The following is a 26,714-nucleotide window of genomic DNA, read 5'->3' as shown; positions in this document are numbered from 1 at the left end:
AAATGCAATTAACAATCCAAGTTAAAAAATTTATTTACAGGTAAACATTTCAATTCTAACATACTTAGTTGTCATTACATTGAAGTGTTGATTGGTGTAGCCAGTCTTTTCTCTGCTTTGTCCACCTGGAAACATAAGACAAGACATTTTAGTTAAAGGTTCACAAAACAATTTTACACTTAGAATTATTTTTGTAAAATACACTTGGAATATAAAATTAGAAAACACTTAGAAAATAAAATTAGGAAAAAAACATTTGAAAAAAAAGCTGGGGGGAAAAACACTTAGAAAATAAAAATTGGGAAAAAAAGCTGGGGGGAAAACACTTAGAAAATAAAAATTGGAAAAAAAAGCTGGGGGGAAAACACTTAGAAAATAAAATTTGAAAAAAAAAGCTGGGGGGAAAACACTTGGAAAATAAAATTTGAAAAAAAAAGCTGGGGGGAAAACACTTAGAAAATAAAATTAGGAAAAAAAAGCTGGGGGGAAAACACTTAGAAAATAAAATTAGGAAAAAAAAGCTGGGGGGAAAACACTTAGAAAATAAAATTAGGAAAAAAAAGCTGGGGGGAAAACACTTAGAAAATAAAATTAGGAGAAAATAAAATTAGGAAAAAAAAGCTGGGGGGAAAACACTTAGAAAATAAAATTTAGAAAAAAAAGCTGGGGGGCAAACACTTAGAAAAGAAATGGGGAATAAACACTTGGAAAAAACTGTATATACACTTAGAAAATAAAATTTGAAAAAAAAAGCTGGGGGGAAAACATTTAGAAAATAAAACGGGGTATATACACTTAGGAAAAAAATGAGGGGAATAAATACTTAGAACTCCTGATCTAACATTAACTGAGATCCTTCTCACCTTAAAGATTTAGTCAAAGAGCTGTGGAAATAAATGGCCAGTGAAACATCACCATGATGAGATTTAGGCTTTTATTTCATTTGGATTTTCAGAAGTACAGAGACTTCAAGTGGGCAACTTGCGAGGAAGATCTCCCAGGCCTGTTGAATGCAAAAAAAAAATAGCAAAAGTTAGAATATATAGAATGGAGATTCAACTTTGGTAGTTTTACCTGGCCCAGTCTCCTCTTCTCTTCTATAACCTCAATAGTGCTCTAGGCATGCGAGAAGAGCTGCATCTTGGTGCTAAACAGGGAAAATTTGCACACACAAAAAGCAGAAATCTTACAAGAAATTTAATAAACGATCAAGATAAAAAATGGAAATTAGTTAGCGAGTGCCAAGTGCTATTCTTCCTTTTCCAGACAAGGCGATTAAATATACAGACTGACATTAACAGCTAGGACAAGGGTGTCAAACTCGGGTTGGTTCGCGGGTCGCAATTACGTCAACTCGATTTCACGTGGGCCGGACCATTTTTGAAATAATATTTTTTCTATTTAAATTGGATTAAAAATAACTATCAAAAGCCCTAAATATTCAGTTTTTATAGATCTAAAAAAAATATTTGTTTGAGCTTTTTCTTCATAAGGGAAAATATCTTATAATTATTTGTTTTTCATTTCAAAAGGAAACAAAATATTTTTGGGAATATGTTCAATATTAGAGTGGAAAACAGAATTTTTGAAATATATTTTTAGATTTTACTAAATGCTTTTTGAACTAAAAACACAAAAAGGAAAAAAATGAAATAAAAACTACAATCATTGATTTAAAAAGGGGCAAATTAGGAAATATAATATACATGTATAGTCTTCATTTGAATTTAATCCTAACAGAAAGTCGGCACTCATGATTTACTTTCTCGGGCCGCACAAAATGACGCGGCGGGCCAGATTTGGCCCCCGGGCCGCCGCTTTGACACCAGTGAGCTAGGAGAAAGTTGGCTTAATAGTTTCGCATACGGCGATTAAATATACAGACAGACGTTAACAGCTTTGTAGAAGTGATTTTTTTTTGTAAAAACAACAATTACAAATCGGCAACGGGTGTTAAGCACTCGCAATGAAAACTATAATTACATACAGGGACTAAATCGTGCCTTTGGGTGTCTAGAGTGAGCATTTACCCAGCAAACTGTCGGTTGATGACTCGGCGTTGTTTGATTAAATTTAAAGTCTTGCCACACGACTCAATAATGGAGAGAAAACGGACAACATACTTTTGAAGTCAAATCGTGACGCTAACGCTAATGTTAACTAGTAACATACGGCACAGAGCCGGCGAGGAAAAGCAGCGCAAACTTAAATTGTCGACGGTGTGCTAAACCTGGCATTAAACTAAGATATTTGTTGGCGTTTTGGGCTCAATTGATTGCTAAAAAATCTCCCGATAGCGTGATGAAAACGCATTTAGGCCAGTGAATTGGGATAGGAATAGTAATAATAAAGAATAGTCCTTACCGTTGGCGTGCTTGTCGACCGACAGCATGGGAAAGGCTGGCAAAAGGATCGGTCACTGCGCATGCGCTTAATTAACTCGGCTGCGTCTACAATAGGCGTGGTGCACCATCAGGGCCTGCAGGGCCCTCTGTTGGTCTAAAATAGTATCTGAAACACAGACTGATGTTTATTATATTTTGTACATGAATATTTATGATGACCATGTATAGTGAGTCTTTTTTCTTGCAAAAATGACCATGTAGAGTAAGGCTTTTTTCTTGCAAAAATGACCATGTATATATAGTAAGGCATTTTCTTGCAAAAATGACCATGTATAGTAAGGCTTTTTTCTTGCAAAAATGACCACGTATAGTAAGGCTTTTTTTTCTTGCAAAAATGACCATATAGAGCAAGGCCTTTTTCTTGCAAAAATGACCATGCAGAGTAAGGCTTTTTTTCTTGCAAAAATGACCATGTATACTATACATGGTCATTTAAAAAAAAAAAAAAAAAAACCTTACTATACATTGTATAGTAAGGTTTTTTTTTTTTTTTTAATGACCATGTATAGTAAGGCCTTTTTCTTGCAAAAATGACCATGTAGAGTAAGGCTTTTTTGTTTCAAAAATGACCATGTATAGTAAGGCTTTTTTTGTTTCAAAAATGACCATGTATACTATACATGGTCATTTTTGAAACAAAAAAAGCCTTGCTCTACATGGTCATTTTTGCAAGAAAAAAGCCTTAATATACACGGTCATTTTTGCAAAAAAACCCTTACTATACATGGTCATTTTTGCAAGAAAAAAGCCGTACTATACATGGTCATTTTTGCAACAAAAAAAGCCTTACTATACATGGTCATTTTTGCAACACAAAAAGCCTTACTAAACATGGTCATTTTTGCTAGAAAAAAAGGCTTAATATACATGGTCATTTTTGCAAGAAAAAAGCCTTACTATACATGGTCATTTTTGCAACACAAAAAGCCTTACTAAACATGGTCATTTTTGCAAGAAAAAAAGGCTTAATATACATGGTCATTTTTGCAAGAAAAAAGCCTTACTATACATGGTCATTTTCCCCCCCAAAAAGCCTGGAACGCGGACCGCGTTGCGGTTGGGGACGAGAGCTGCGTATTAGCGCGAAAGAAAGTGAAGGGAGATCCAAGCGCGCCGCCGCTAACGTATTGAGGCCTCCTCATATTCGAAGGTCGAACGAAGCGCTGGGGAGATTCAAAGATTTAGACCCAAAAGCCTTACAATCGTGCGGGATTTCTGCCAAGTAATCCTCCTGGATTAAGAACAACAATACATGATGTTGTGAGTGGATTTGAACCCACTCCTGATTTGAACTTCACCATCTCAAGTCCTGAGCAATGTCTTTGCCACTGGACCACAGTGACTTCTGAAATGAAGTGATTGGAAGTTATATTTATCCTTTTCATTACCTCGGTAAACAATTTGAAAATTGCAAAGAGTGGAATTGAACTCACTCCTGATTTGAACCTGTTCCCACCGCAAGTTCTGACCCATTGTCTTTGCCACTGGACCGCAGTGACTTCTGACATGAAGTGATTGGAAGTTATATTTCTCCTTTTCAGTACCTCAATAAACAGTTTGAGAATTGCAAACAGTGGCATTGAACTCACTCCTGATTTGAACCTGTTCCCACCTCAAGGTCTGACCTAATGTTTTTTCCACTGCACCACAGCAACAACTAGAAGGAGAAGAATCGGAAGTCAGATTTATTCTCTTCATTACCTCAACTCCATTGGTAAACAAGATGAACACTCTCAGTGCTGGATTGGAACTCACTCCTGATTTGAACTTGTTTTTCCACCAAAGATTCAGATACAGCATTTTTGGACCTATGATGATCACAAGAAGAAATTATCAAAAGACATATTTGTCCTCTTCATTACCTCAACTCCATTGGTAAACAAGATGAGCACTCTCAGTGCTGGATTGGAACTCACTCCTGATTCGAAACAGGTCCCAATTCAGATTCTGAACCAATGTCTTTGCCACTGGACCACAGCAACAACAGAAAGAATTCTATTGGAAGTTATATTTCTCCTCTCCATTACCTCAATAACATTGGAAAATGATTTTAAAGATGTAAGTGGTGAATTTGAACTCATTCCTGATTTGAACCTGTTCCCACCTCAGGTTCTGACCCAATGTTTTTGCCACCATACTATGTTGTTATTTAAGAAGAAAAAAAAACTTACTATACTATGTCATTTTTTTTTAAAGAAAAAACCCTTACTATACTATGTCGTTTTTTTTTTAAGAAAAAAGCTTTACTATACTATGTTTTTTTTTTTAAGAAAAAAGCCTTACAATACTGTTGCTTTTTAAAGAAAAAAAGCCTTACTATATACTATGTCGTTTTTTAAAGAAAGTCATTTTTTAAGAAAAAAAAAAAGCCTTACTATACTATGTCGTTTTTTTAAAGAAAAAAAGCCTTTATGTCGTTTTTTAAAGAAAAAAACCCATACTATATTGTGTTTTTTAAAGAAAAAAAAAGCCTTACTATACTATGTCGTTTTTTGGGGGGGAAAAAAGCCTTACTATACTATGTGTTTTTTTAAGAAAAAAGCCTTACTATACTTAGTTTCTTCAAAAATGACCATTTATAGTGAGGCAATTATTTAAAATAAATGACTAAGTATAGTAAGACTTTTTTCTTTTAAAAAAGTCCATGTATAGTAAGGGTACATGACTATTGTATATATTCTCCAATGTTAAGTAACAGATCATTTCCATGTTCACTATTATAAATCTACACTAAGTGAGTCAGGAGCCAGCGAGCCGATTCCGGGACCAGCCTGACCGATGGGAACGCGTCCCAGTATAAGAAGACCAGGATTAGAAGAAGGGGACTGTAGAGGACCAGTTGGAGGATCTTCCAATCGGGGATCAAATAGGCCAGAGCCGCAAACAGCGCCAGACCCACCGAATAGAAGCTGTGACCGATGATGGAGCAGAAGGCGAGCTTGGACGATTCGCACCGCTCGCCGCCTACGACCAAACGCAGATGGACAAAAAAAAAATGTGCCAACTTGACATTTATCCTCAAGCTCCACTCACCGATCACAAAGCCATTGGCAATGACTCCCGACAAAGCGAATCCGCACACGAATTTGAGAGCGACGTAAACGTAGACGTTTGGAGAGAATGTTGCGGCGATGCCAGTCAGAAGCAGAAGATGCCCGAGCAAGAACACCAAGCACCAGCCAACTCTGGAAAAATGATTGGGTTTTTCCTTTTTAAATATCATTCTGGTTTCAGGGAATGGATTGGAAGGGAGGACAAAACAAACCTGTCAGCCATGTCTTTTTTAAAGAAAAAAAGCCTTACTATGTCTTTTTTAAAGAAAAAAAGCCTTACTATATGTCTTTTTTAAAGAAAAAAGCCTTACTATACTATGTCGTTTTTTAACAAAAGAAGCCTTACTATACTATGTCGTTTAAGAAAAAAGCCTTACTATACTATGTCGTTTTTTAAAGAAAAAAGCCTTACTATACTATGTCGTTTTTAAAGAAAAAAGCCTTACTATACTATGTCGTTTTTTAAGAAAAAAGCCTTACTATACTATGTCGTTTTTTTAAGAAAAAAGCCTTACTATACTATGTCGTTTAACAAAAAAAGCCTTACTATACTATGTCGTTTTTTAACAAAAAAAGCCTTACTATACTATGTCGTTTTTTAACAAAAAAAGCCTTACTATACTATGTCGTTTTTTAAGAAAAAAAGCCTTACTATACTATGTCGTTTTTTAAGAAAAAAAAGCCTTACTATACTATGTCGTTTTTTAACAAAAAAAGCCTTACTATACTGTGTCGTTTTTTAAGAAAAAAAGCCTTACTATACTATGTCGTTTTTTAAGAAAAAAAGCCTTACTATACTATGTCGTTTTTTAACAAAAAAAGCCTTACTATACTATGTCGTTTTTTAAGAAAAAAAGCCTTACTATACTATGTCGTTTTTTTAAGAAAAAAGCCTTACTATACTATGTCGTTTTTTAAGAAAAAAAGCCTTACTATACTATGTCGTTTTTTTAAAGAAAAAAGCCTTACTATACTATGTCGTTTTTTAACAAAAAAGCCTTACTATACTATGTCGTTTTTTTCAGAAAAAAAGCCTTACTATACCATGTCGTTTTTTAAAGAAAAAAAGCCTTACTATTCTATGTCGTTTTTTAAGAAAAAAGCCTTACTATACCATGTCGTTTTTTAAGAAAAAAGCCTTACTATACTATGTCGTTTTTTAACAAAAAAAGCCTTACTATACTATGTCGTTTTTTAACAAAAAAAGCCTTACTATACTATGTCGTTTTTTAACAAAAAAAGCCTTACTATACTATGTCGTTTTTTAACAAAAAAAGCCTTACTATACTATGTCTTTTTTAAGAAAAAAGCCTTACTATACTATGTCGTTTTTTAACAAAAAAAGCCTTACTATACTATGTCGTTTTTTAAGAAAAAAAGCCTTACTATACTATGTCGTTTTTTAAGAAAAAAAGCCTTACTATACTATGTCGTTTTTTAAGAAAAAAAGCCTTACTATACTATGTCGTTTTTTTTAAGAAAAAAGACTTATTATACTATGTCGTTTTTTAACAAAAAAAGCCTTACTATACTGTGTCGTTTTTTAAGAAAAAAAGCCTTACTATACTATGTCGTTTTTTAAGAAAAAAAGCCTTACTATACTATGTCGTTTTTTAACAAAAAAAGCCTTACTATACTATGTCGTTTTTTTTAAGAAAAAAGACTTATTATACTATGTCGTTTTTTAAGAAAAAAGCCTTACTATACTATGTCGTTTTTTAAGAAAAAAAGCCTTACTATACTATGTCGTTTAAGAAAAAAAGCCTTACTATACTATGTCGTTTTTTTTAAGAAAAAAGACTTACTATACTATGTCGTTTTTTAAGAAAAAAAGCCTTACTATACTATGTCGTTTTTTAAGAAAAAAAGCCTTACTATACTATGTCGTTTTTTAACAAAAAAAGCCTTACTATACTATGTCGTTTTTTAACAAAAAAAGCCTTACTATACTATGTCGTTTTTTAACAAAAAAAGCCTTACTATACTATGTCGTTTTTTAACAAAAAAAGCCTTACTATACTATGTCGTTTTTTAAGAAAAAAGCCTTACTATACTATGTCGTTTTTTTAAGAAAAAAGCCTTACTATACTATGTCGTTTTTTAAGAAAAAAGCCTTACTATACTATGTCGTTTTTTAACAAAAAAAGCCTTACTATACTATGTCGTTTTTTAACAAAAAAAGCCTTACTATACTATGTCGTTTTTTAAGAAAAAAAGCCTTACTATACTATGTCGTTTTTTAAGAAAAAAAGCCTTACTATACTATGTCGTTTTTTAAGAAAAAAAGCCTTACTATACTATGTCGTTTTTTAAGAAAAAAAGCCTTACTATACTATGTCGTTTTTTTAAAGAAAAAAGACTTATTATACTATGTCGTTTTTTAAGAAAAAAAGCCTTACTATACTATGTCGTTTTTTAAGAAAAAAAGCCTTACTATACTATGTCGTTTTTTAAGAAAAAAAGCCTTACTATACTATGTCGTTTTTTAACAAAAAAAGCCTTACTATACTATGTCGTTTTTTAAGAAAAAAGCCTTACTATACTATGTCGTTTTTTTAAGAAAAAAGCCTTACTATACTATGTCGTTTTTTAAGAAAAAAGCCTTACTATACTATGTCGTTTTTTTAAGAAAAAAGCCTTACTATACCATGTCGTTTTTTAACAAAAAAAGCCTTACTATACTATGTCGTTTTTTAACAAAAAAAGCCTTACTATACTATGTCGTTTTTTAAGAAAAAAAGCCTTACTATACTATGTCGTTTTTTTTAAGAAAAAAGACTTACTATACTATGTCGTTTTTTAAGAAAAAAAGCCTTACTATACTATGTCGTTTTTTAAGAAAAAAAGCCTTACTATACTATGTCGTTTTTTAAGAAAAAAAGCCTTACTATACTATGTCGTTTTTTTAAGAAAAAAGCCTTACTATACTATGTCGTTTTTTAACAAAAAAAGCCTTACTATACTATGTCGTTTTTTAAGAAAAAAGCCTTACTATACTATGTCGTTTTTTTAAGAAAAAAGCCTTACTATACTATGTCGTTTTTTAAGAAAAAAGCCTTACTATACTATGTCGTTTTTTTAAGAAAAAAGCCTTACTATACTATGTCGTTTTTTAACAAAAAAAGCCTTACTATACTATGTCGTTTTTTAAGAAAAAAAGCCTTACTATACTATGTCGTTTTTTAAAGAAAAAAGCCTTACTATACTATGTCGTTTTTTAAGAAAAAAAGCCTTACTATACTATGTCGTTTTTTTCAGAAAAAAGCCTTACTATACTATGTCGTTTTTTAACAAAAAAAGCCTTACTATACTATGTCGTTTTTTAAGAAAAAAAGCCTTACTATACTATGTCGTTTTTTAAAGAAAAAAGCCTTACTATACTATGTCGTTTTTTAAGAAAAAAAGCCTTACTATACTATGTCGTTTTTTTCAGAAAAAAAGCCTTACTATACCATGTCGTTTTTTAAAAAAAAAAAAGCCTTACTATACATGGTCAAATTTTAAGAAAAAAAGACTTACTATACAGTGTGCGTGGTTGTCCGTCTCCTTGTACCCTAAGATCGGCTGGCTACCGATTCCCCGCCTCTGGCCCGGAGACAGCTGGGATTGGTTCCAGCATCCCGTGCTACCCTAATTAGGATAAAGCGGTTCAGAAAATGAGATGAGGCTTACTAGACATGGGCTTTTATTTTTTTATAGAAAAGAGCATTACTATACATGGTCATTTTTTTAAAGAAAAAAAGCCTTACTATACTATGTCGTTTTTTTAAAGAAAAAAGCCTTACTATACTATGTCGTTTTTTAACAAAAAAGCCTTACTATACTATGTCGTTTTTTTCAGAAAAAAAGCCTTACTATACCATGTCGTTTTTTAAAGAAAAAAAGCCTTACTATTCTATGTCGTTTTTTAAGAAAAAAGCCTTACTATACCATGTCGTTTTTTAAGAAAAAAGCCTTACTATACTATGTCGTTTTTTAACAAAAAAAGCCTTACTATACTATGTCGTTTTTTAACAAAAAAAGCCTTACTATACTATGTCGTTTTTTAACAAAAAAAGCCTTACTATACTATGTCGTTTTTTAACAAAAAAAGCCTTACTATACTATGTCGTTTTTTAAGAAAAAAGCCTTACTATACTATGTCGTTTTTTAACAAAAAAAGCCTTACTATACTATGTCGTTTTTTAAGAAAAAAAGCCTTACTATACTATGTCGTTTTTTAAGAAAAAAAGCCTTACTATACTATGTCGTTTTTTTTAAGAAAAAAAGCCTTACTATACTATGTCGTTTTTTTTAAGAAAAAAGACTTATTATACTATGTCGTTTTTTAAGAAAAAAAGCCTTACTATACTGTGTCGTTTTTTAAGAAAAAAAGCCTTACTATACTATGTCGTTTTTTAAGAAAAAAAGCCTTACTATACTATGTCGTTTTTTAACAAAAAAAGCCTTACTATACTATGTCGTTTTTTTTAAGAAAAAAGACTTATTATACTATGTCGTTTTTTAAGAAAAAAGCCTTACTATACTATGTCGTTTTTTAAGAAAAAAAGCCTTACTATACTATGTCGTTTAAGAAAAAAAGCCTTACTATACTATGTCGTTTTTTTTAAGAAAAAAGACTTACTATACTATGTCGTTTTTTAAGAAAAAAAGCCTTACTATACTATGTCGTTTTTTAACAAAAAAAGCCTTACTATACTATGTCGTTTTTTAACAAAAAAAGCCTTACTATACTATGTCGTTTTTTAACAAAAAAAGCCTTACTATACTATGTCGTTTTTTAACAAAAAAAGCCTTACTATACTATGTCGTTTTTTAAGAAAAAAGCCTTACTATACTATGTCGTTTTTTTAAGAAAAAAGCCTTACTATACTGTCGTTTTTTAAGAAAAAAGCCTTACTATACTATGTCGTTTTTTAACAAAAAAAGCCTTACTATACTATGTCGTTTTTTAACAAAAAAAGCCTTACTATACTATGTCGTTTTTTAAGAAAAAAAGCCTTACTATACTATGTCGTTTTTTAAGAAAAAAAGCCTTACTATACTATGTCGTTTTTTAAGAAAAAAAGCCTTACTATACTATGTCGTTTTTTTAAAGAAAAAAAGCCTTACTATACTATGTCGTTTTTTTAAAGAAAAAAGACTTATTATACTATGTCGTTTTTTAAGAAAAAAAGCCTTACTATACTATGTCGTTTTTTAAGAAAAAAAGCCTTACTATACTATGTCGTTTTTTAAGAAAAAAAGCCTTACTATACTATGTCGTTTTTTAAGAAAAAAAGCCTTACTATACTATGTCGTTTTTTAAGAAAAAAGCCTTACTATACTATGTCGTTTTTTTAAGAAAAAAGCCTTACTATACTATGTCGTTTTTTAAGAAAAAAGCCTTACTATACTATGTCGTTTTTTTAAGAAAAAAGCCTTACTATACCATGTCGTTTTTTAACAAAAAAAGCCTTACTATACTATGTCGTTTTTTAACAAAAAAAGCCTTACTATACTATGTCGTTTTTTAAGAAAAAAAGCCTTACTATACTATGTCGTTTTTTTTAAGAAAAAAGACTTACTATACTATGTCGTTTTTTAAGAAAAAAAGCCTTACTATACTATGTCGTTTTTTAAGAAAAAAAGCCTTACTATACTATGTCGTTTTTTTAAGAAAAAAAGCCTTACTATACTATGTCGTTTTTTTAAGAAAAAAGCCTTACTATACTATGTCGTTTTTTAACAAAAAAAGCCTTACTATACTATGTCGTTTTTTAAGAAAAAAGCCTTACTATACTATGTCGTTTTTTTAAGAAAAAAGCCTTACTATACTATGTCGTTTTTTAAGAAAAAAAGCCTTACTATACTATGTCGTTTTTTTCAGAAAAAAAGCCTTACTATACTATGTCGTTTTTTAAGAAAAAAAGCCTTACTATACTATGTCGTTTTTTAAAGAAAAAAAGCCTTACTATACTATGTCGTTTTTTTCAGAAAAAAAGCCTTACTATACCATGTCGTTTTTAAAAAAAAAAAAAGCCTTACTATACATGGTCAAATTTTAAGAAAAAAAGACTTACTATACAGTGTGCGTGGTTGTCCGTCTCCTTGTACCCTAAGATCGGCTGGCTACCGATTCCCCGCCTCTGGCCCGGAGACAGCTGGGATTGGTTCCAGCATCCCGTGCTACCCTAATTAGGATAAAGCGGTTCAGAAAATGAGATGAGGCTTACTAGACATGGGCTTTTATTTTTTTATAGAAAAGAGCATTACTATACATGGTCATTTTTTTAAAGACAAAAAGCCTTACTATACATGGTCATTTGTAAAGAAAAAAAATCTTTACTATACACGGTCGTTTTTGAAAAAGCTTACTATACATGGTCATTTGTAAAGAAAAAAATCTTTACTATACACGGTCCTTTTTATGAAAAAAGCCTTACTATACTTACTATATATACATGGTCGATTTTTAAGAAGAAAAAAAAGACTTACTATACAGTGTACGTGGTTGTCCGTCTCCTTAAGATCGGCTGGCCACCGAGCGTCCCCCGGCTCTGGCCCGGAGACAGCTGGGATTGGCTCCAGCACCCCCCACGACCCCAATGGGGATAAAGCGGTTCAGAAAATGAGATGAGGCTTACTATACATGGGCATTTTTTTTAAGAAAAAAAAAAGCCTTACTATACTTTGTCATTTTTTAAGACTAAAAGCCTTACTATACCTAGTCATTTTTTAAGAATAAAAGCCTTACCATGGATGGCCATTTTAAGAAAAAAAAGGCTTTCTATACATGGTCGTTTTTTTTAAAGGGTAAAAAAAGCTTTACTATACGTGATTCTTTTTGTAAAGAAACATAACCTTACTATACATGGTCGTTTTTTTAAAAGGAAAAAAATCCTTACTATGCATGATCTTTTCGTAAGGAAAAAGGATTAGTATACATTTTTGTTCTTTTTCATGAATTGCAGCGAACCTAAGGAAATGACTTCCGGTACACGTGAAGACGAAAACCAAGATAAAAGCACGACAACCTTCTAGTTGACGGTGGCATTCCAATGTAAATAAATACTTACAAACTCATTGTACGCCTATTACTCTCAAATGAGGATATTTTATCCGTCATTGATTATCACTAATAAGTGTGAATTGTTTTTTTATTCATCATAAGAATAAACTCATTCTTGTGACATTTGCTTTTCATTGTGTTGCCATCACAAACGACTTTACTCACTTGGTCCGTAAAGTTGCCATTTCAGTCTATTTTTGTCTTTGCTTACGATTTGTGAAAAGCTTTCTTCAAAAAAAGACTTGTCATCACATACAAAATGATTTTTTTACATACTTGTATATAGCAGGAAGGATAAAGATGAAAGTACTTTGTCACAAGTGTCACAGTTTGGCCTTGGCGAGTTGATCCCGCAGTTCCAGACGAGCGATGGAGGACAAGTGCACCTCGTCCGGGCCGTCGGCCAGACGAAGAGTTCTCGCCAGGGAATAGCTGAAGTCGATAAAAAAATTAAAGTCAGGTTTACTGCTGGTTATTCCGCTGTTTGACAGGACTCACATTCTCGCCAGAGGAAAGTCGGCGGAAACACCGGCGCCACCGTACACCTGGATAGAGCGGTCCGCCACTTTGCACACCATTCTTGCTGCTGCCACTTTGATCATTGCAATCTGCACAAGTCAACAACACAAGAAGAAAGAGTGGAATGTAAAATAAATAAATAAATCATGAACAATTGTCTTTGACCAGTGAGTTGTCTTGTTGAACAAAATACATGTTTGCTGATAATCAATCCATTACAAAAATAAAAATTGTTTCCCCAAAGTCCTAATTTTTGTTGGGGATGGGCTCCCAAATTTTTCCAAGTGACTACATGCATTTTTCAATTTAGTTAGCACAGCAAAATTGCAATGTGACCATAATTGTTGGCTCTTAACGCTCACCAAGCTCTCCACTGCTCATGAAGTGATACATTGATCTTGGACACTTCAAACCTAGGCCGAATTAGGATTAAATTTAGCCTTATTTGGTCGCGATGAGCCATTTCAGCTCGGAAATCAGGGCTTTAAATTTCCACACTACCTGTTTGTGTGCGGCACGACCTCCGAGTGAATCGAGCGCGTGCGCGGCGCTGAGCACGAGCAAGCGGGTTTGCTCAATCGCCAGCCGGCACTCCGCTATCCAATGAGCCACCACCTCCTGCGCGAACACAGAGCCGTTTATTAGTAGTGATGTCATTTGCTCGGTAGGGGTCAGGAACGGTCCTGTGGTTGCCTACATGTTGGTAGAGCTTCTTGCCAAAGGTTTGCCTGGCGGCGGCGCGCCGGCATAGCAGCTCGAGCGCTAGCTCGGCCATCCCCACGGCTCGCATGCAGTGATGCAGCCGGCCGGGTCCCAGACGACCTTGAGCGATTTCAAAGCCTCGGCCCTCGCCTGGTGAAAAAAAGGAAAGCTGTAAAAATGGTGGCGTTCACAACGTTCATCGACTCAAGTCATTTCAATTTAAATTCAAAGCAGAAGGACAAAAAGAGCCACTTAATTGGACATCCACGATCATTTATGTATTCAATTTTTATCTTTTTTTAGGGTTACAAAAATAATTTGGTTTTACATTTATAATTAAAAATCAAAAATAAAATACATGTTTAAATGAATGATGTATCGTCATTTTATCTAAGGCAGATTTTTTAAATAAAGAAAAAAAATGCTCTTTTTCCTGCATTTATCTTTATTTCATTTGACTTACTGTTTTTACAAAGGGATTTTAAAATGAATAAAATTTTACCTCTTACTATTTTTTTCCAGTAATTAAAAAGAAAACCATGGGGGCAAATATATAGGCAAAAAAAATGAAACAGCATAAATAAATAACAGCATATATGATTCCCAAAGTTGAGTATGATTTTTTTTTTATTTTTAAATTTCCACCTACCAAGAATGATGTTGGCGACTGGAACGCGCACGTTTTCAAAGTGAATCTCAAAATGACCTCCGTGGATAGCATCTGGTGAAAAAAAAACAAAGAATTTGTGGCTTTTCATATAATCATGAAGTCATCATCATTGTATAACAGCCAAATTCTTTCTTTACCGTCTTGTCCAAAAACAGTGAGAGGTCTGATTAACTTGACACCTTCCGTATCCATTGGCACCACGATCATACTGTGTCTAGTGTGTCTGAAAATATTAAATAATATTATTAGTGTGTGTATCTGTTTTTTTTTCTTCCCCCAACTGAATGAGAAGGTACTGACTGAGTGTATATCCTGGGTGTGTACATAATAAAGGAAATGCAACACTCATATTTAGCAGTAATTGGAAAAGCAATGTAAAAGTTATTTTAAAAATGATATTTTCATTGAGGGAGAAGAGTGAAATCAAAATGAGCGAGTTATTTTGCAAGAATTTTTCATCACGTTAGTCACAAACAAAGAATATACTTTGATGCCTGAATGAATATATTTAAGAAATAATCAAAAAACAAAATATGAATGGAAATGTTACATTTATCAAATGTAAAAAGTTAGTGTATCTATGTAAGATTGTTTTTTTAGATATATTAAATATATTTACTTTTAGTGCTCTAGGATTCTCTTATTTGAAGATCTAATTTTTTAACTGTATTTCATTGAAGTTTCTATCTTAATTTCAATTCATTTTGATTGTGAGAAATCTAGCACACAATTTGTTTAGAATTAAAATTAGCACTCAATACAGAAAATAAACTTTCACCTGAGAATGCTCATATTTTAAGACCATCACACATATTGCCACATTTTAAAGGAATGATATAAATGTCAATTTTCTGTCATTTCTGTCGTCCACTGACCTGTTGCCGTCACTCTCGTTGGCGTTCCTGCACATCACAATGGCCAATTTGCATCTGGGATTCCCTGCACCTATGATGACCAAACACACACACAAAAATAAAATGTTAAGCACCTGACCGCCACACGACCCCTTCTACGTGCGCGGAATGGTCGCCCCAGCTGGAAAAGAATCAACAGGCGGCCACTCGCTGATTTCCACTTCCTGAAATATTGACATTTAGTGGCGAGGCTGGGAAAACAAGACCGTTACATGACAGACGGGGGCACACAAGGGCAACACGAGACAGATTTTTTTCTTCGCCGGCTTTTAATGTCAACATGTGGCTATTTTGTCTCACACGACTTCCAGAGACATCTGTCGTCCTTCCTGTTTTAATTTCCATAAAGCAGAAGACGGACGGGGGACATCTGGACACCAGACTGTTCCAAAATATGGTGGCGATATTGAACATCTGTGCTCACGCTTGTAAATGCTCCCATACTAAAACCTCCATAATCGACTCATCGGCTGCCACGGATGCGATAGACGTCCAATCTTTGCATTAAAGTGAAAATATTTTGGGGTATAATTGTAAACTTGAGTTCTTTGTGCAACCAGAGGAGAGACAATATGCTGAGATTTTTCACTATTTTGCAACCAAGTTACTATATTCATTAATAAAAGAAAAAAACTAACCATGTTATTATGTTGCCAGATTGGGTAAAATGGATTGGACACCTACCGTCGTCAATGGCAACTAGTGAGTTGAATAAGTGCCTTACAAAGGCTTAAGCATTTTTTTTTTTAGTATGTCGGGTTGTTCTTCCATAAGTGATAAGATTTCAAGCCCAAACACGTTCCATCTGGACTGGAATGCAGTGTCATTTTAGACTGTTCTTTTTTGTTTAGTGGAATTTCTGCAGGTAGATTTAGCCCCCCACCTGCACACCAGCCAGGAGGAACCTTCTCAAGAATTCTTGCAAGCACATTTGATGCATTGCAGACAGTCAGACAGACCAAAAAAGGCAAGTACTGGGTTAAGGTTCAGGGCCACGACTTATTCAGTTGGTTTTTACAACACTGTTGCAACTGACATTTTGATTATATCGCTGAACAATAACCTTTGCTACAGTGGAAAAACCAAAACATCACAATAGAAGGGGAGAATTGGGCAAAAGAAATAAAAAATAGGAAAAAAGCAGTGCAAGAACATGATTTTAAAAGCTATAATTTTAAAAAAGAATACATTGAAGAGTGATTTTGTGATCGGGGAAAAACTACTTGAGAATTCCTATTGACAAAAAAATAGATTTTTTTTACAAGAACTTTGTATTAAATGTTAATCAAAATAATTAAGTTGAAAAATTGCAATCCAAATTTTCTAAAGTGGCAATATTAGAGCACTTTTTTTCTAATTTCCACTAAACTATTGTGAATGATGACATTTCGGTAGCTGATTTTAGTCGGTCAGGAAGAAAAAGGGAGTTATTGTGGCTGAATGAGTTTAGTGTATGAGCAGTAGGACTGTTTTTTTTATGGCATGGGACGCTTGTTCGTGTGTTATGACGGACGGGGCGTGCTCTGTGGTTGGAGGGAGGGGCTGCAGAGTTTACATTTTGCTGCGGCAACTTGGCTCTGCAGAACCATACGACAAGTGTGCATGAACGTTGGGCGGTTCGTTGCTGGGATAACAGACTAAAAAAGGTAAGAATTTAACAATTGTTTTTCCACTGTGGTTATAATTCATGTCAAATTTAATGCCTGTGTTGCATATATATTTTTTGTATACACTTTTTTTTTTACAATTTAGTTGTGTATAAGAGTTTAACAAGTCAGTTTGGCTCCAGCGTTATTTTATTACCAAATGGTCATAAAACTGAATCTTAATGAGAGATGGCTATGTTTTTATTTATTTTTTTGAAATGGGGAAAAGAAAAATGTTTTTATAGTTCAACAACTCTCAATAAAGTCTGTATTTCAAATATTTTGGTTTCTACTTGGGTTAAATAAATCTTTAAAAAGTTGTCATAGGAGAAGAATGAATGCTTCCAGGCTGCCACTTTTTATTTACAATACTAATCCTTCCCGGCTTAAATATGCGGAGGGAAAATACTTGACATCTTTTGGAGCATTCCATCTGTTTTATCCATTGGATAACAGACCACAACATGGAAATCAATTAATCACTGTTGATGCAGGAGGAGATTGCTTTTTGGTTTTGGATTCTATGATTTTACATGGAAAGTAAAATGGATTTAAAAAAAATTCCAAATTTATCTTTTTCCTGGGCCACATCCAAGTTAGAATCTAGAGATTTTTTTCATTTGTTAAAGACCTATGTTTATTTTTTGATCATATTGTTTATAATATATAATAAAAAGGGAAATACAGTTTTTTTGGGAGGGGAACACTAAAAATGCTCTATTTATTATTAAAGTATGTATGTTTATTCATCCCAAAATTTGAAAAAAAAACTTCAAATAAGCCTAAATGTTCTCTCTGATCTGTTCAGTCCTCGGTCAAATTTTAAGGGCGATGGCTGGTCATAATTGTTAAGCGAAGAAGGAAACGAGTAGATGCTCACTGATGTGTTGATGTCGAGGCCATGCAGGGTCTCCGGATTAAACTATTAGTGAAAGCGTGCAGCAGAGATTCCGCTCAACATTTCTCCTCTCACGCAGAAAAAAAACATGGAGGATTTCGACTACCACGACGACCAGGACCTCAACCAAAACGACAGCTACGAGTACAGCTACGACCACTCGGTGTGCGACAAACAAGCGGTGCGCTCCTTCGCCGGCGTCTTCCTCCCGGTCATCTACTCGCTAGCTCTGGTGGTGGGCCTGGCCGGGAACGCTCTGGTGGTCAAGGTCTACGCCTCGCGCTCCCGCTTGCGCACCCTGACCGACGTTTGCATCCTGAACCTGGCCGTGTCGGACCTGCTGCTGCTGGTCACGCTGCCCTTCTGGGCGGCCGACGCCGTGCACGGTTGGAGGTTGGGCACCCCCGCCTGTAAGATGACCTCCTTTCTCTACAGCGCCAACTTCAGCTGCGGTATGCTGCTTCTGGCGTGCATCAGCGTGGACCGCTACCGGGCGGTGTCTCACGCCGCCACCGGTCGGACCGTCCGGGGTCCCCGGCTGCGGAAGCAGTGGCTCTTGGTCTGCTTGGCCTTGTGGGCCGTGGCCATCTTTCTGGGGGTCCCCGAACTGGTCTTCTCCACCGTCAAGCATTCCCACTACAGGGTGTTCTGCACCGCCGTGTACCCGCCTAGCATGGGCCGTCCGGCAAAGGCTAGCCTGGAACTTCTGGAGGTGACTCTCAGGTTCGCGTTACCTTTCCTGGTGATGGTAGTGTGCTACGGCTTGGTGGGCCGAGCGCTGAGCCGAGCGCCGGGGCTACGGAGGGGCAAAAAATGGCGGGCCCTGCGCGTTCTCTTGGCGGTGGTGGCCGTATTCTTGCTGACGCAACTACCCTACAACGTGGTGAAGCTTTGCAGGGCGCTGGACGTCATCTACATGCTGGTGACAGACTGCGAGGTCAGCAAGGGTCTGGACCACGCCGTGCAAGTGACCGAGAGCCTAGCGCTAACCCACGCCTGTATCAATCCCCTCCTCTACGCCTTCGTCGGGTCCTCCTTCAGGGGACACGTCCTGAAAACCGCCAAGCATCTGGGACAACAACTCGGGGGACATCCCAGAGCAGGGGACGGCGAGCCGGCGGTGGAGATCGCGCTTACTACGCGCAATCCAAACCAGTCGCGCTCTGGTTCCGAGGAACCGGACACCAGCACCTTCACTATGTAAAGGCACAACAACAGCTAGTTTTTGGGTCCTGAGAATGACTAATACTCTTCAGGTCCCAGAACACGAAAGGAGCATTTTGGTTGCAAGAACAAGCAGACGGCCCGAACGTGGGCTACAAAAAAGTCCAGCTATTCAGGTGGATAGGGACTGAGTCATACAAGACAAGATGCTAGGTTAACGAGTAGATAATGAGGGATTTACAATGAGGTTGCAAAAACCGTATCAATTTGATTGCGTTGAATCATAAGATAAGGAGTCGCATGCTAGCACGTGAGGTTTCGCGGGGAGAAGTCAACAGGTTTTACGATTGCAGGTTTGTTTATTCAGGAAAGAAAATCCATTTTAGAACGCACCGGGATAATTCTTTCAGAAAAAATTTTCGTAACAAAAAACTACTTGATGCCATGTTGACACCTTAAACATTTTTTGGGGGTGTTTCCTAAAAAGTGACGGTTTTCGACAGACATCGGTTGTATTGAACATTTAGATGAGCATTTCTGTACATAAATTGTTTACAAGCACCGTTTAATCGGATTGTGTGTAAATTGTTTTGATTGAATTAAAAGGGTTGACAAAACCACTCAAGTTCTATACAATCATTTTAAATATGTTTTCACTCTTTTCTATTGTTCAATTGGAATGCAAGTTGTTAGCTTTTCTCTTAACTGTATACAAATAACTATGTTTTAAGTTGTCAGGAGATTCCTGACGTCAAACTGAAAGTATTTTGGTAAATAAATAATAGATGTATTATTAGTTTTGCACTGATAGATCTCTTTTAGAGATGTTCACTTCAGTCAAATGAAGGCCAATATTTTTATAGGCTTCAGGATGAAATTGACGCCATGGAATTGCTAGACAACTGTTTATTATTCTACATTGAAGCATTGACTGTTTCCTGTTTTATAGTTAGAGCTTTCATCTTCCCTTATTTTTTCTTAAATGGCAAAATTCTTTAAACCTCAAAGCAAGCTGAAGTAAACTCACGCACCAAAGTTGATCATTCTTTCCATCCTCAGGACCTGTTAGTCATCCTCTTTCCACTGCACTGGCTAAACTAAAAGAGTAGACCGCAACCATTTGGAAGGGATTATGGTGTCCAGAGCACTGTTTACTAAGAAACAATGGGGGAGGAAAAAACTCTGCTGCGTCACGAACGGGGATGTCATTGGAGAAGGCCAAAAGCAAGTACGGGAGGAGGAGGACACGTTGGAGAAAACACCCTGAGAACGCATTGGGTCATTGTCAACAAGGTCTACTTTTGTTTTGGCTTTTGCTCAGATTGCAGTGAGAGGCGTTATGACTCCCTTCGGAGCAGGGGTGGGAAACTTTTTTTTTTTTTTTTCCATAGTTTTTAGAAAAGCCAGGACCTTGCGAGATGTTTTGCAAGATTCCTGATAAATTATCTTAAATTAATTTTCCAATTAATCTTGGATGACATCTGAGGCGTGGGTTAGCGCGCAGAAATCTCCAACACGAGGAGCGTAGGGTGTTGAGATAGATTTTATAAACAGTGGGATCTATGAGGTCAACAAAATTGTATTGGATTTTAAATTAGTTTGACCCATCTAGATGGAGAAAAAAAAAGCTTCTAATCTTGGAAAATCTTTAGACCTCGGATAAGGCTCTTATTTAGCTCCAAATTTCCATTTTTAGCCATTGGCATGTCATAAAATTGCAAAAAAAAAACAACCGATAATTTCCTGGCAGTCAAATGAATAAGTACCATATTTTCCGGACTATAAGTAGCATTTTTTTCTTTGTTTAGCTGGGGCTGTACTAAGGTGAGACATATGTGCCTTTTATTGCCCCCCAACAACTAGGCTATCGTTATCCAAAACAACTGTTTATATTACATCATAGGTGCCTATTTCGTTTGCTCAAAATGCAACTTATTCTCCAGTGCCACATATATATTTTTTATCTTCCATTATGCTTGGGTTAGTGCGACTTAGTCCCAAAAATACGGTATTTTTTTCACCCCAAAAGAACACCTTCCAGAAAAATGCCACTCACCCTGCAACATCGTATTTGAAAATCATTCTGAAAAACCCACTTGAAACCCCAGCAATCGACAAAGCATTTCCATGCAAAGTACTCGACAAGTAAACAAGCGCACGCACGAACAGTCTAGGAAATAAACACTTCCAAGGATTCCCGTGACGTGCGCTGTCACGAAGGATGACTCATAAGAAGAAAACAAGTAGGTGTGGACTTACCACTGCTCCACCACTTCTTCCCATTAATGACAAATTGATCTTCCTCTCGGCGGAGACTGCAAGCCACGTTGGTGGCGTCGCTGGACGACACATCGGGTTCTGCAGAACCGCAACTTTGTTTTAGTTTCTAGGTTGCATATGTTTTTAACGACATACAAGGCAAGTCAGTCTGGTATTCTATGATTTCAATTGGATTTCCACTGAGGTCGAATATTGACCTAAGAGTTTTAGCACACCAGGAATCATTACGGTTATCTCACAAAAATGGCGATACGACATTGATCGATAGCTCTGTCAGAAAATCAATCTATACGATATACGGTCACTATAGTGGACAGCTATTCAAACAGATAGTGACATGTAAGTGACCAATAAACATGAAACGAATGGAAATGACCTAAAATCAACATTAAATGATAAAGGAAAGTTACCTGAAATTACCCTAAAATTATCAGGTGACACAATTAAATGCTTGGGCCTGACGAGAATAGACATTTTATTGTAACTGCCTTTTAAATACATTTTGACTGGCAGGGCCAAAAAAAAAAAAATCATTCGCTCCTCGCCATCAAAATGGATAAGACATCTACTAGTGCTGTCAATGGGAGCCAATGAGTGTTCTTTAAGTGTAAAAAAAATCATGTTAGCTAGTGTTTTATGGTACCAGTACCTCTAATAGTATCTGAACTTGAATATCACCAATATCATTATTTGTATTCTGATCGCCATTGACAAAGTCATTTTAGCATTTAAGGTGACATCATGTTTCCCGCCACAGCGAACATGCCAAATAACATCCAGGAAAGCCATATACACGGCAATGTCATTTTTGGAAAGCCTGAGGGGGATGTTGACGCCCAATGTGATTACCTCCAGCCAGCAGCTGTTTCCATAAAACATAGTGAACAAATAGATGAGGAAACAAGGAGAAAATGAGTCACTGCCTTTCATAAAAAAACAGAAAACAGCTGAAAAAATATGGAATGAAAAGCTTTTCAAGAATGAGTCATTGCATGTTTTTTCAGACATTCCTGGAATGTTTTCTATTTAAATGAAGGTCAATTTACCTGTCATGCAGAAACAGGATCGAATCTCTCCTCTGAGCAGAGGCTCCAACCACGTGGTCTTTTGTTCTTCGCTGCCAAACATGTGCAGGACCTCCATATTACCCGTGTCTGAGTTCCAAAAACATAGGTTGAAGTTAAACAACTTTGAAACTCTGGTGAGGGCTTATGGCAATAAAATATGCTGGGCTTAAGACCACACTTAAAGAGTTAAGAAGGCTTCTCATTAAATACCCTTATTTTTAGACTATAGGTCGCAATAGCCACAGAATGCTAGGGGAATAAAATTGGGGGAAAAATACATACAAGTCGTACTGGAGAATAAGTTGCATTTTTGTGGGGCAGTTTTTTTAATTTATCAGAAACTAAGAACAGACACTATAGTTAAAGAAATAAGGATCTGTTATTGTAACTAACATTTTTGAGATAACAATAGCCTAAATAAAACACAACATAAGCTGTTGGGGGTCAGAATGGAAAAAAAAAATAGATAAGCAGAAAAACTACGGGAAAAAAGTGCGACTTATAGTCCGTAATATACGATAAGTTTGGCAAGTTCTTCATGTTAAAGTAGGATTTTCCCAAAAAGGTCAGCGAGTTCTGCTTTAAACAGTTATGTGAATGGTTGTTTGTCTTCAAGTGCTCAGAGATAGCTTCCAGTTCACCTACGCTGATAACAAACGGTACACAAAATGGATGGATTGTTTGCTTTTGGGGGAAACCCTGGCTCTCAAATGACAGACTTCCTGTGTCTTTTCAGGCAGCGGGTTCAAGAGGGCCTCAATAATAAACCTATAGATCAGTCTTTGTCATCTAAACGAAGTGTCGGTGCACGGGATGTTTACCTGGGGCCTGGCAGTTAAAAACTTCCGGAGCATAAAGGCAGCGTCCGGTCTCCTCGGCGATGTAGGCGTAGTCAAGCTGAGTGAGGCCGCTTGCTGCAGGCAGGAAGAGGTTCCACAGCCGGGCCTCTCTGGCTTTCACCTAACCGCACAACTATGTCACTCAAGTGGTTTAGAACTTCTTTCATCTTTTTTTTTAGGCGGATGATAACACTTACCTTCAGATCTTCTATTATTTGAGGCGTGTTCCACTTCAGCGGGGAGTGAGCGTATTTGATGTAGTACTCCTCAACTTCCTATGCAAAGAAAGGTAGCGTCCAAATGATCTCTCTTTCATTCGGCAGAATAAAAGTGACAGCGATGGTGCCAAAAGTGATGAATGGCCTTGTATTCTTATGAGTGAAATCAATAGCGGTCTTGTTCTCATGCTCGGCCAATCAGTGTTATTCAACTTTCCCTCGTTCGGAGGGTTTAATGGGGAGGCCAACAAAGGGCTGCTCTGTCTCGCTGCTGACCTTCTGTGCAGGAAGCACGTGCTGTTTCATGAAGTCCTTCACCTGTTGGAGCACCGCCCGGCCCTTGGCCGTTTGTAGAAATATCCCGGCTTCCTGTCGAGCCAGAGGTCTGTAATGAGAGGAGACGAATGAGAAAGGTCCGCAGCTGGATGGTAAATTCCAAACATTGTTTGTTGGTAAAAGCTCCTTAGAGCTGTTGGTGGAAAAACATATTGTTTCGATGTAGGTGTGTTAGGTTTGTAGGCCACAGTCATGCCAACTAGATCTCATGTGAGCTGGACCAGTCGATTTTTGACCCAAACGTTAACTTACCCGCTGCCATTGATAACGCTTTCAGTAAAAATGGATTGGACGTCTAGCGCCGTCAATGGCAATGGGAGATGAGCATCCAAAGCCAGTTTAAGTGAATTGGACATAATTGTCAATAGCAGGCAATGAGTAGATTTTGCATCACTGCTTTTTTCCCCCAACACTCCGGGCCGAATTGGTCCCTTAGCGGGCCATTCCCTGCCAACGGGCCGCATGTTTGACACCGATGATTAAAAATCCTTCATTTAAGTCAAGGTGATGACAAACCTTTGCACGAGCTCCAGGGCGAGCGCGGCCAAGGGTTCGACGCACTGGCCTAACTCGGCGGCATTGGGGGCGCTGGCGTTGCCCAGTAGGTGGCGTGCATAGACCCCCTTTATTGTAAAAAGAAAAAAAAACAATGAGAGGATAGTGTTAGGCTTGGTTAGAGTGTGAAATGTTAAGACTTGAATGATATACATATTTTAAGCTTTTGTAAGAGTTTTTCTAGATCATGGGTGTAAATATAAATAGTACAATGTAAATATTTGCCATGTGAAAAGCATTCAAAGACATTGATCCCATTTTTTTAAATTATACAAAAAAAATGCAAATAAAATGAAAAATATACTACAAGCAAATATTTGCATTTAGAGCCTCAAAAAGGACGATTTAGACATTTTTTATTTCGACAATGCCTCAAAATAATTCTCCTCCGACCATGAAAATTCACAAAATTACCTGAGCGATTCCTGCCATCTTAAAAAAGGAGAGTGCCAGGTAGAAATTTAAAGGCGGCAAAGCGGACAGGATCCCCCGGCAGCGTCTGTAGACGGAGATCAGGTCATCCACTGTGGGAATACCTGCTCAAATGAAGGATTATTTAATAAATATGTCTCATTTTAAGATTTACATAAGCTTTGCCGATGCTCATACCTTCGATGCCCCTCAAGCTGCCCATCGAACTCACTACATCTAGGCCGGAAGGCCAATAGTGAGGCATGAGGAAGTACGCTAGATCGGCCAGTGGTTGCCCTGTGGTGGATAGCTCCCAGTCCAACACTGCTAGCACACGTGCCTAAGGGGCCACAATGTGAGCGTCACTTTACATTCCATCGAGAAAATTAGAGAGCTGAACTGCACCTCAGTTGGATGAAATATTAAGTTGTCCACTCGGAAATCTCCATGAACCAGCGTGACGTCGCGATCCTTGGCGGGCAGATTGCTTGCCAACCATGCCGAGAGCTCATTCATGGCGGTGATGTTTCTGTGAGATGATGCATTGTACTGCTTAGTCCAGGTAGAAACCTAGAAGAAAAGTTTTTTGTTGTTGTAAAAACGTGGAAATTAGTGAATGGTAGGAGGATAAAAAAAAAAAAACCTGTCTTCGGCAATATCCTGGTCCTTTTCCAAAGCCATCCAACTTGAGTACAGCCAAGTCCAGTGAATGCAGCTTGGCCAGAACCTCCACGCCGGCCACATACAGAGCTGCCCGTTCTGCCGGGATGACTCCGGGCAGGCGAAGGTCCCGAAATATGCGTCCCTGCAAGTTATCAATTTCTATACTTCATACATTCCATTTAAGCAATCTAGCCATTGTTTTCAAACGTACCACAACGTGCTCCATCAGATAAAACTCTGTTCCGATGATGTTGACATCCGTGCAGTGGAGGAAAGGCTCGGGAACAGGGAATCCAGCAGAATACAAGGCTTTCTGGATGCGATATTCCCTGTCCACCTAATATTAAAAAATAAATCCCAAGAGGATTGAATCATGATTTATTCTTGTGAATTGAAAGAAGCCTTTATAATTAAAAATAGATCTGTGTTGTCTGCATAAAAGTTGATGAATGTACAGTGAGGGATCCAAAGAAATTGCATTAATTCAAACATAAAAGTAGTATTGTTGCACCTTTTTTTCAGTATGTATAATACAAAGTACAATAATATATGAGCCCCGCCCCCTGCCTTACAAGCGTTGCAATTACAAGTACGAACAGTGTTTAAACCACAGAAATATTACTTGTTGGGATCTATCTACCTTATGAGCACCAGGAAGCAGATCTCCGGGAGGTTTTTTCCTGAGAACATAACTTTTGGAAGTTGTCCGGATCAAGAAAGTGGGATTGGATTGTCCAGTACTGGAAAAGCAATTAGCATGTTAGCATCACCAAACTTATTTGTGATCCGAACTGTTTGGACCAAACACAAACTCACATGTACTGCCTAACAGCGAGATCATCGTCTTCTGACACGTACGAATTGGCATAAAGATAATTTTTGAGTTTATCCTCGTCAAATATATGTTGGGGACGCATCGGAGTTGTTATTTCGTCCATGATCAGTGTTAATTCGAGTTGATCATTAATTTTCCAGGTAGTGCAGTTCTGGCGTTTGATACCAAAAACATATACTAGATGTCAAAATACAATTTACGCAAACCGTCTTGTCTGAGATCTTTTTCTATACAACCCTTTTAGTACTACTTAGTCAGAAATACATATTTTATTCAGTCTTTTGGTTAGTATTTGATTAACAATACTACAACCCGTCACGATGCAATTCTCCGATTTCCTATTGATTATGTTGTTCACAGGAAAACACTGACGCAAAATGGCCGACAAGTGACAAAGCTTTAACCCGTTGGTTTGCAGTGCACATCAGACAACTAGGCTTACATGAGTGCTATGGTGTAAGCGACGGTGTCGTTTGACTAAAAATGAG

At 36.7% G+C, this 26,714-nt stretch overlaps 2 protein-coding genes across 8 annotated transcripts; one reads left to right on the top strand and one right to left on the bottom strand.

Moving 5' to 3' along the window:
- Positions 1-15: 15 nt before the first annotated feature.
- acad11 (acyl-CoA dehydrogenase family, member 11) lies at positions 16-26,521 on the bottom strand. 7 transcript variants are annotated; one of them, XR_013305843.1, is made up of 30 exons: positions 26,208-26,521; positions 26,032-26,131; positions 25,603-25,728; positions 25,372-25,533; positions 25,134-25,298; positions 24,927-25,068; positions 24,732-24,853; positions 24,279-24,385; positions 23,703-23,811; positions 23,406-23,483; positions 23,191-23,329; positions 22,349-22,456; positions 21,282-21,380; positions 15,276-15,345; positions 14,538-14,623; positions 14,380-14,451; positions 13,726-13,880; positions 13,530-13,646; positions 13,008-13,117; positions 12,820-12,941; positions 11,521-11,631; positions 8,978-9,088; positions 5,439-5,590; positions 5,305-5,369; positions 4,161-4,213; positions 3,995-4,062; positions 2,365-2,511; positions 1,075-1,147; positions 864-1,003; positions 16-125 (listed from the first exon to the last, which is right to left on the bottom strand). XR_013305843.1 is itself a non-coding variant. In XM_077624356.1 (20 exons), the coding sequence occupies exons 1-20, from the start codon at positions 26,327-26,329 to the stop codon at positions 12,833-12,835; spliced, it is 2,298 nt and encodes a 765-aa protein (XP_077480482.1). In that variant the 5' UTR covers positions 26,330-26,519; the 3' UTR covers positions 11,670-12,832. The 7 variants fall into 7 exon arrangements, 1 of the variants encoding a protein (XP_077480482.1); XR_013305841.1 differs by having other exon boundaries at positions 12,786-12,941; positions 26,208-26,520; XR_013305840.1 differs by having other exon boundaries at positions 3,839-4,062; positions 11,936-12,941; positions 26,208-26,519.
- ackr4b (atypical chemokine receptor 4b) lies at positions 16,871-19,625 on the top strand. The gene is made up of 2 exons (XM_077624360.1): positions 16,871-16,960; positions 17,938-19,625. The coding sequence occupies exon 2, from the start codon at positions 17,947-17,949 to the stop codon at positions 19,060-19,062; it is 1,116 nt and encodes a 371-aa protein (XP_077480486.1). The 5' UTR covers positions 16,871-16,960; positions 17,938-17,946; the 3' UTR covers positions 19,063-19,625.
- Positions 26,522-26,714: the final 193 nt, after the last annotated feature.

The sequence above is a fragment of the Stigmatopora argus genome, chromosome 17 (genome assembly GCF_051989625.1).
Source record: "Stigmatopora argus isolate UIUO_Sarg chromosome 17, RoL_Sarg_1.0, whole genome shotgun sequence".
NCBI lineage: Eukaryota > Metazoa > Chordata > Actinopteri > Syngnathiformes > Syngnathidae > Stigmatopora > Stigmatopora argus.
The sequence above is the reverse complement of the archived record's forward strand: the minus strand, read 5'-3'. Positions and strand labels throughout refer to the sequence as shown.

Excerpts from the sequence above, each read along its gene's own strand:
- ackr4b (XM_077624360.1), top strand. The coding sequence starts at position 17,947 with ATGGAGGATTTCGACTACCACGACGACCAGGACCTCAACCAAAACGAC.
- acad11 (XM_077624356.1), bottom strand. The coding sequence starts at position 26,329 with ATGGACGAAATAACAACTCCGATGCGTCCCCAACATATATTTGACGAG. Across the intron at positions 24,386-24,731 it reads AGATGGCAGGAATCGCTCAG|GGGGTCTATGCACGCCACCT; the intron begins GTAATTTTGTGA and ends TTTACAATAAAG. Across the intron at positions 13,118-13,529 it reads GTCGTGCCGCACACAAACAG|ATTGCAATGATCAAAGTGGC; the intron begins GTAGTGTGGAAA and ends TGACTTGTGCAG.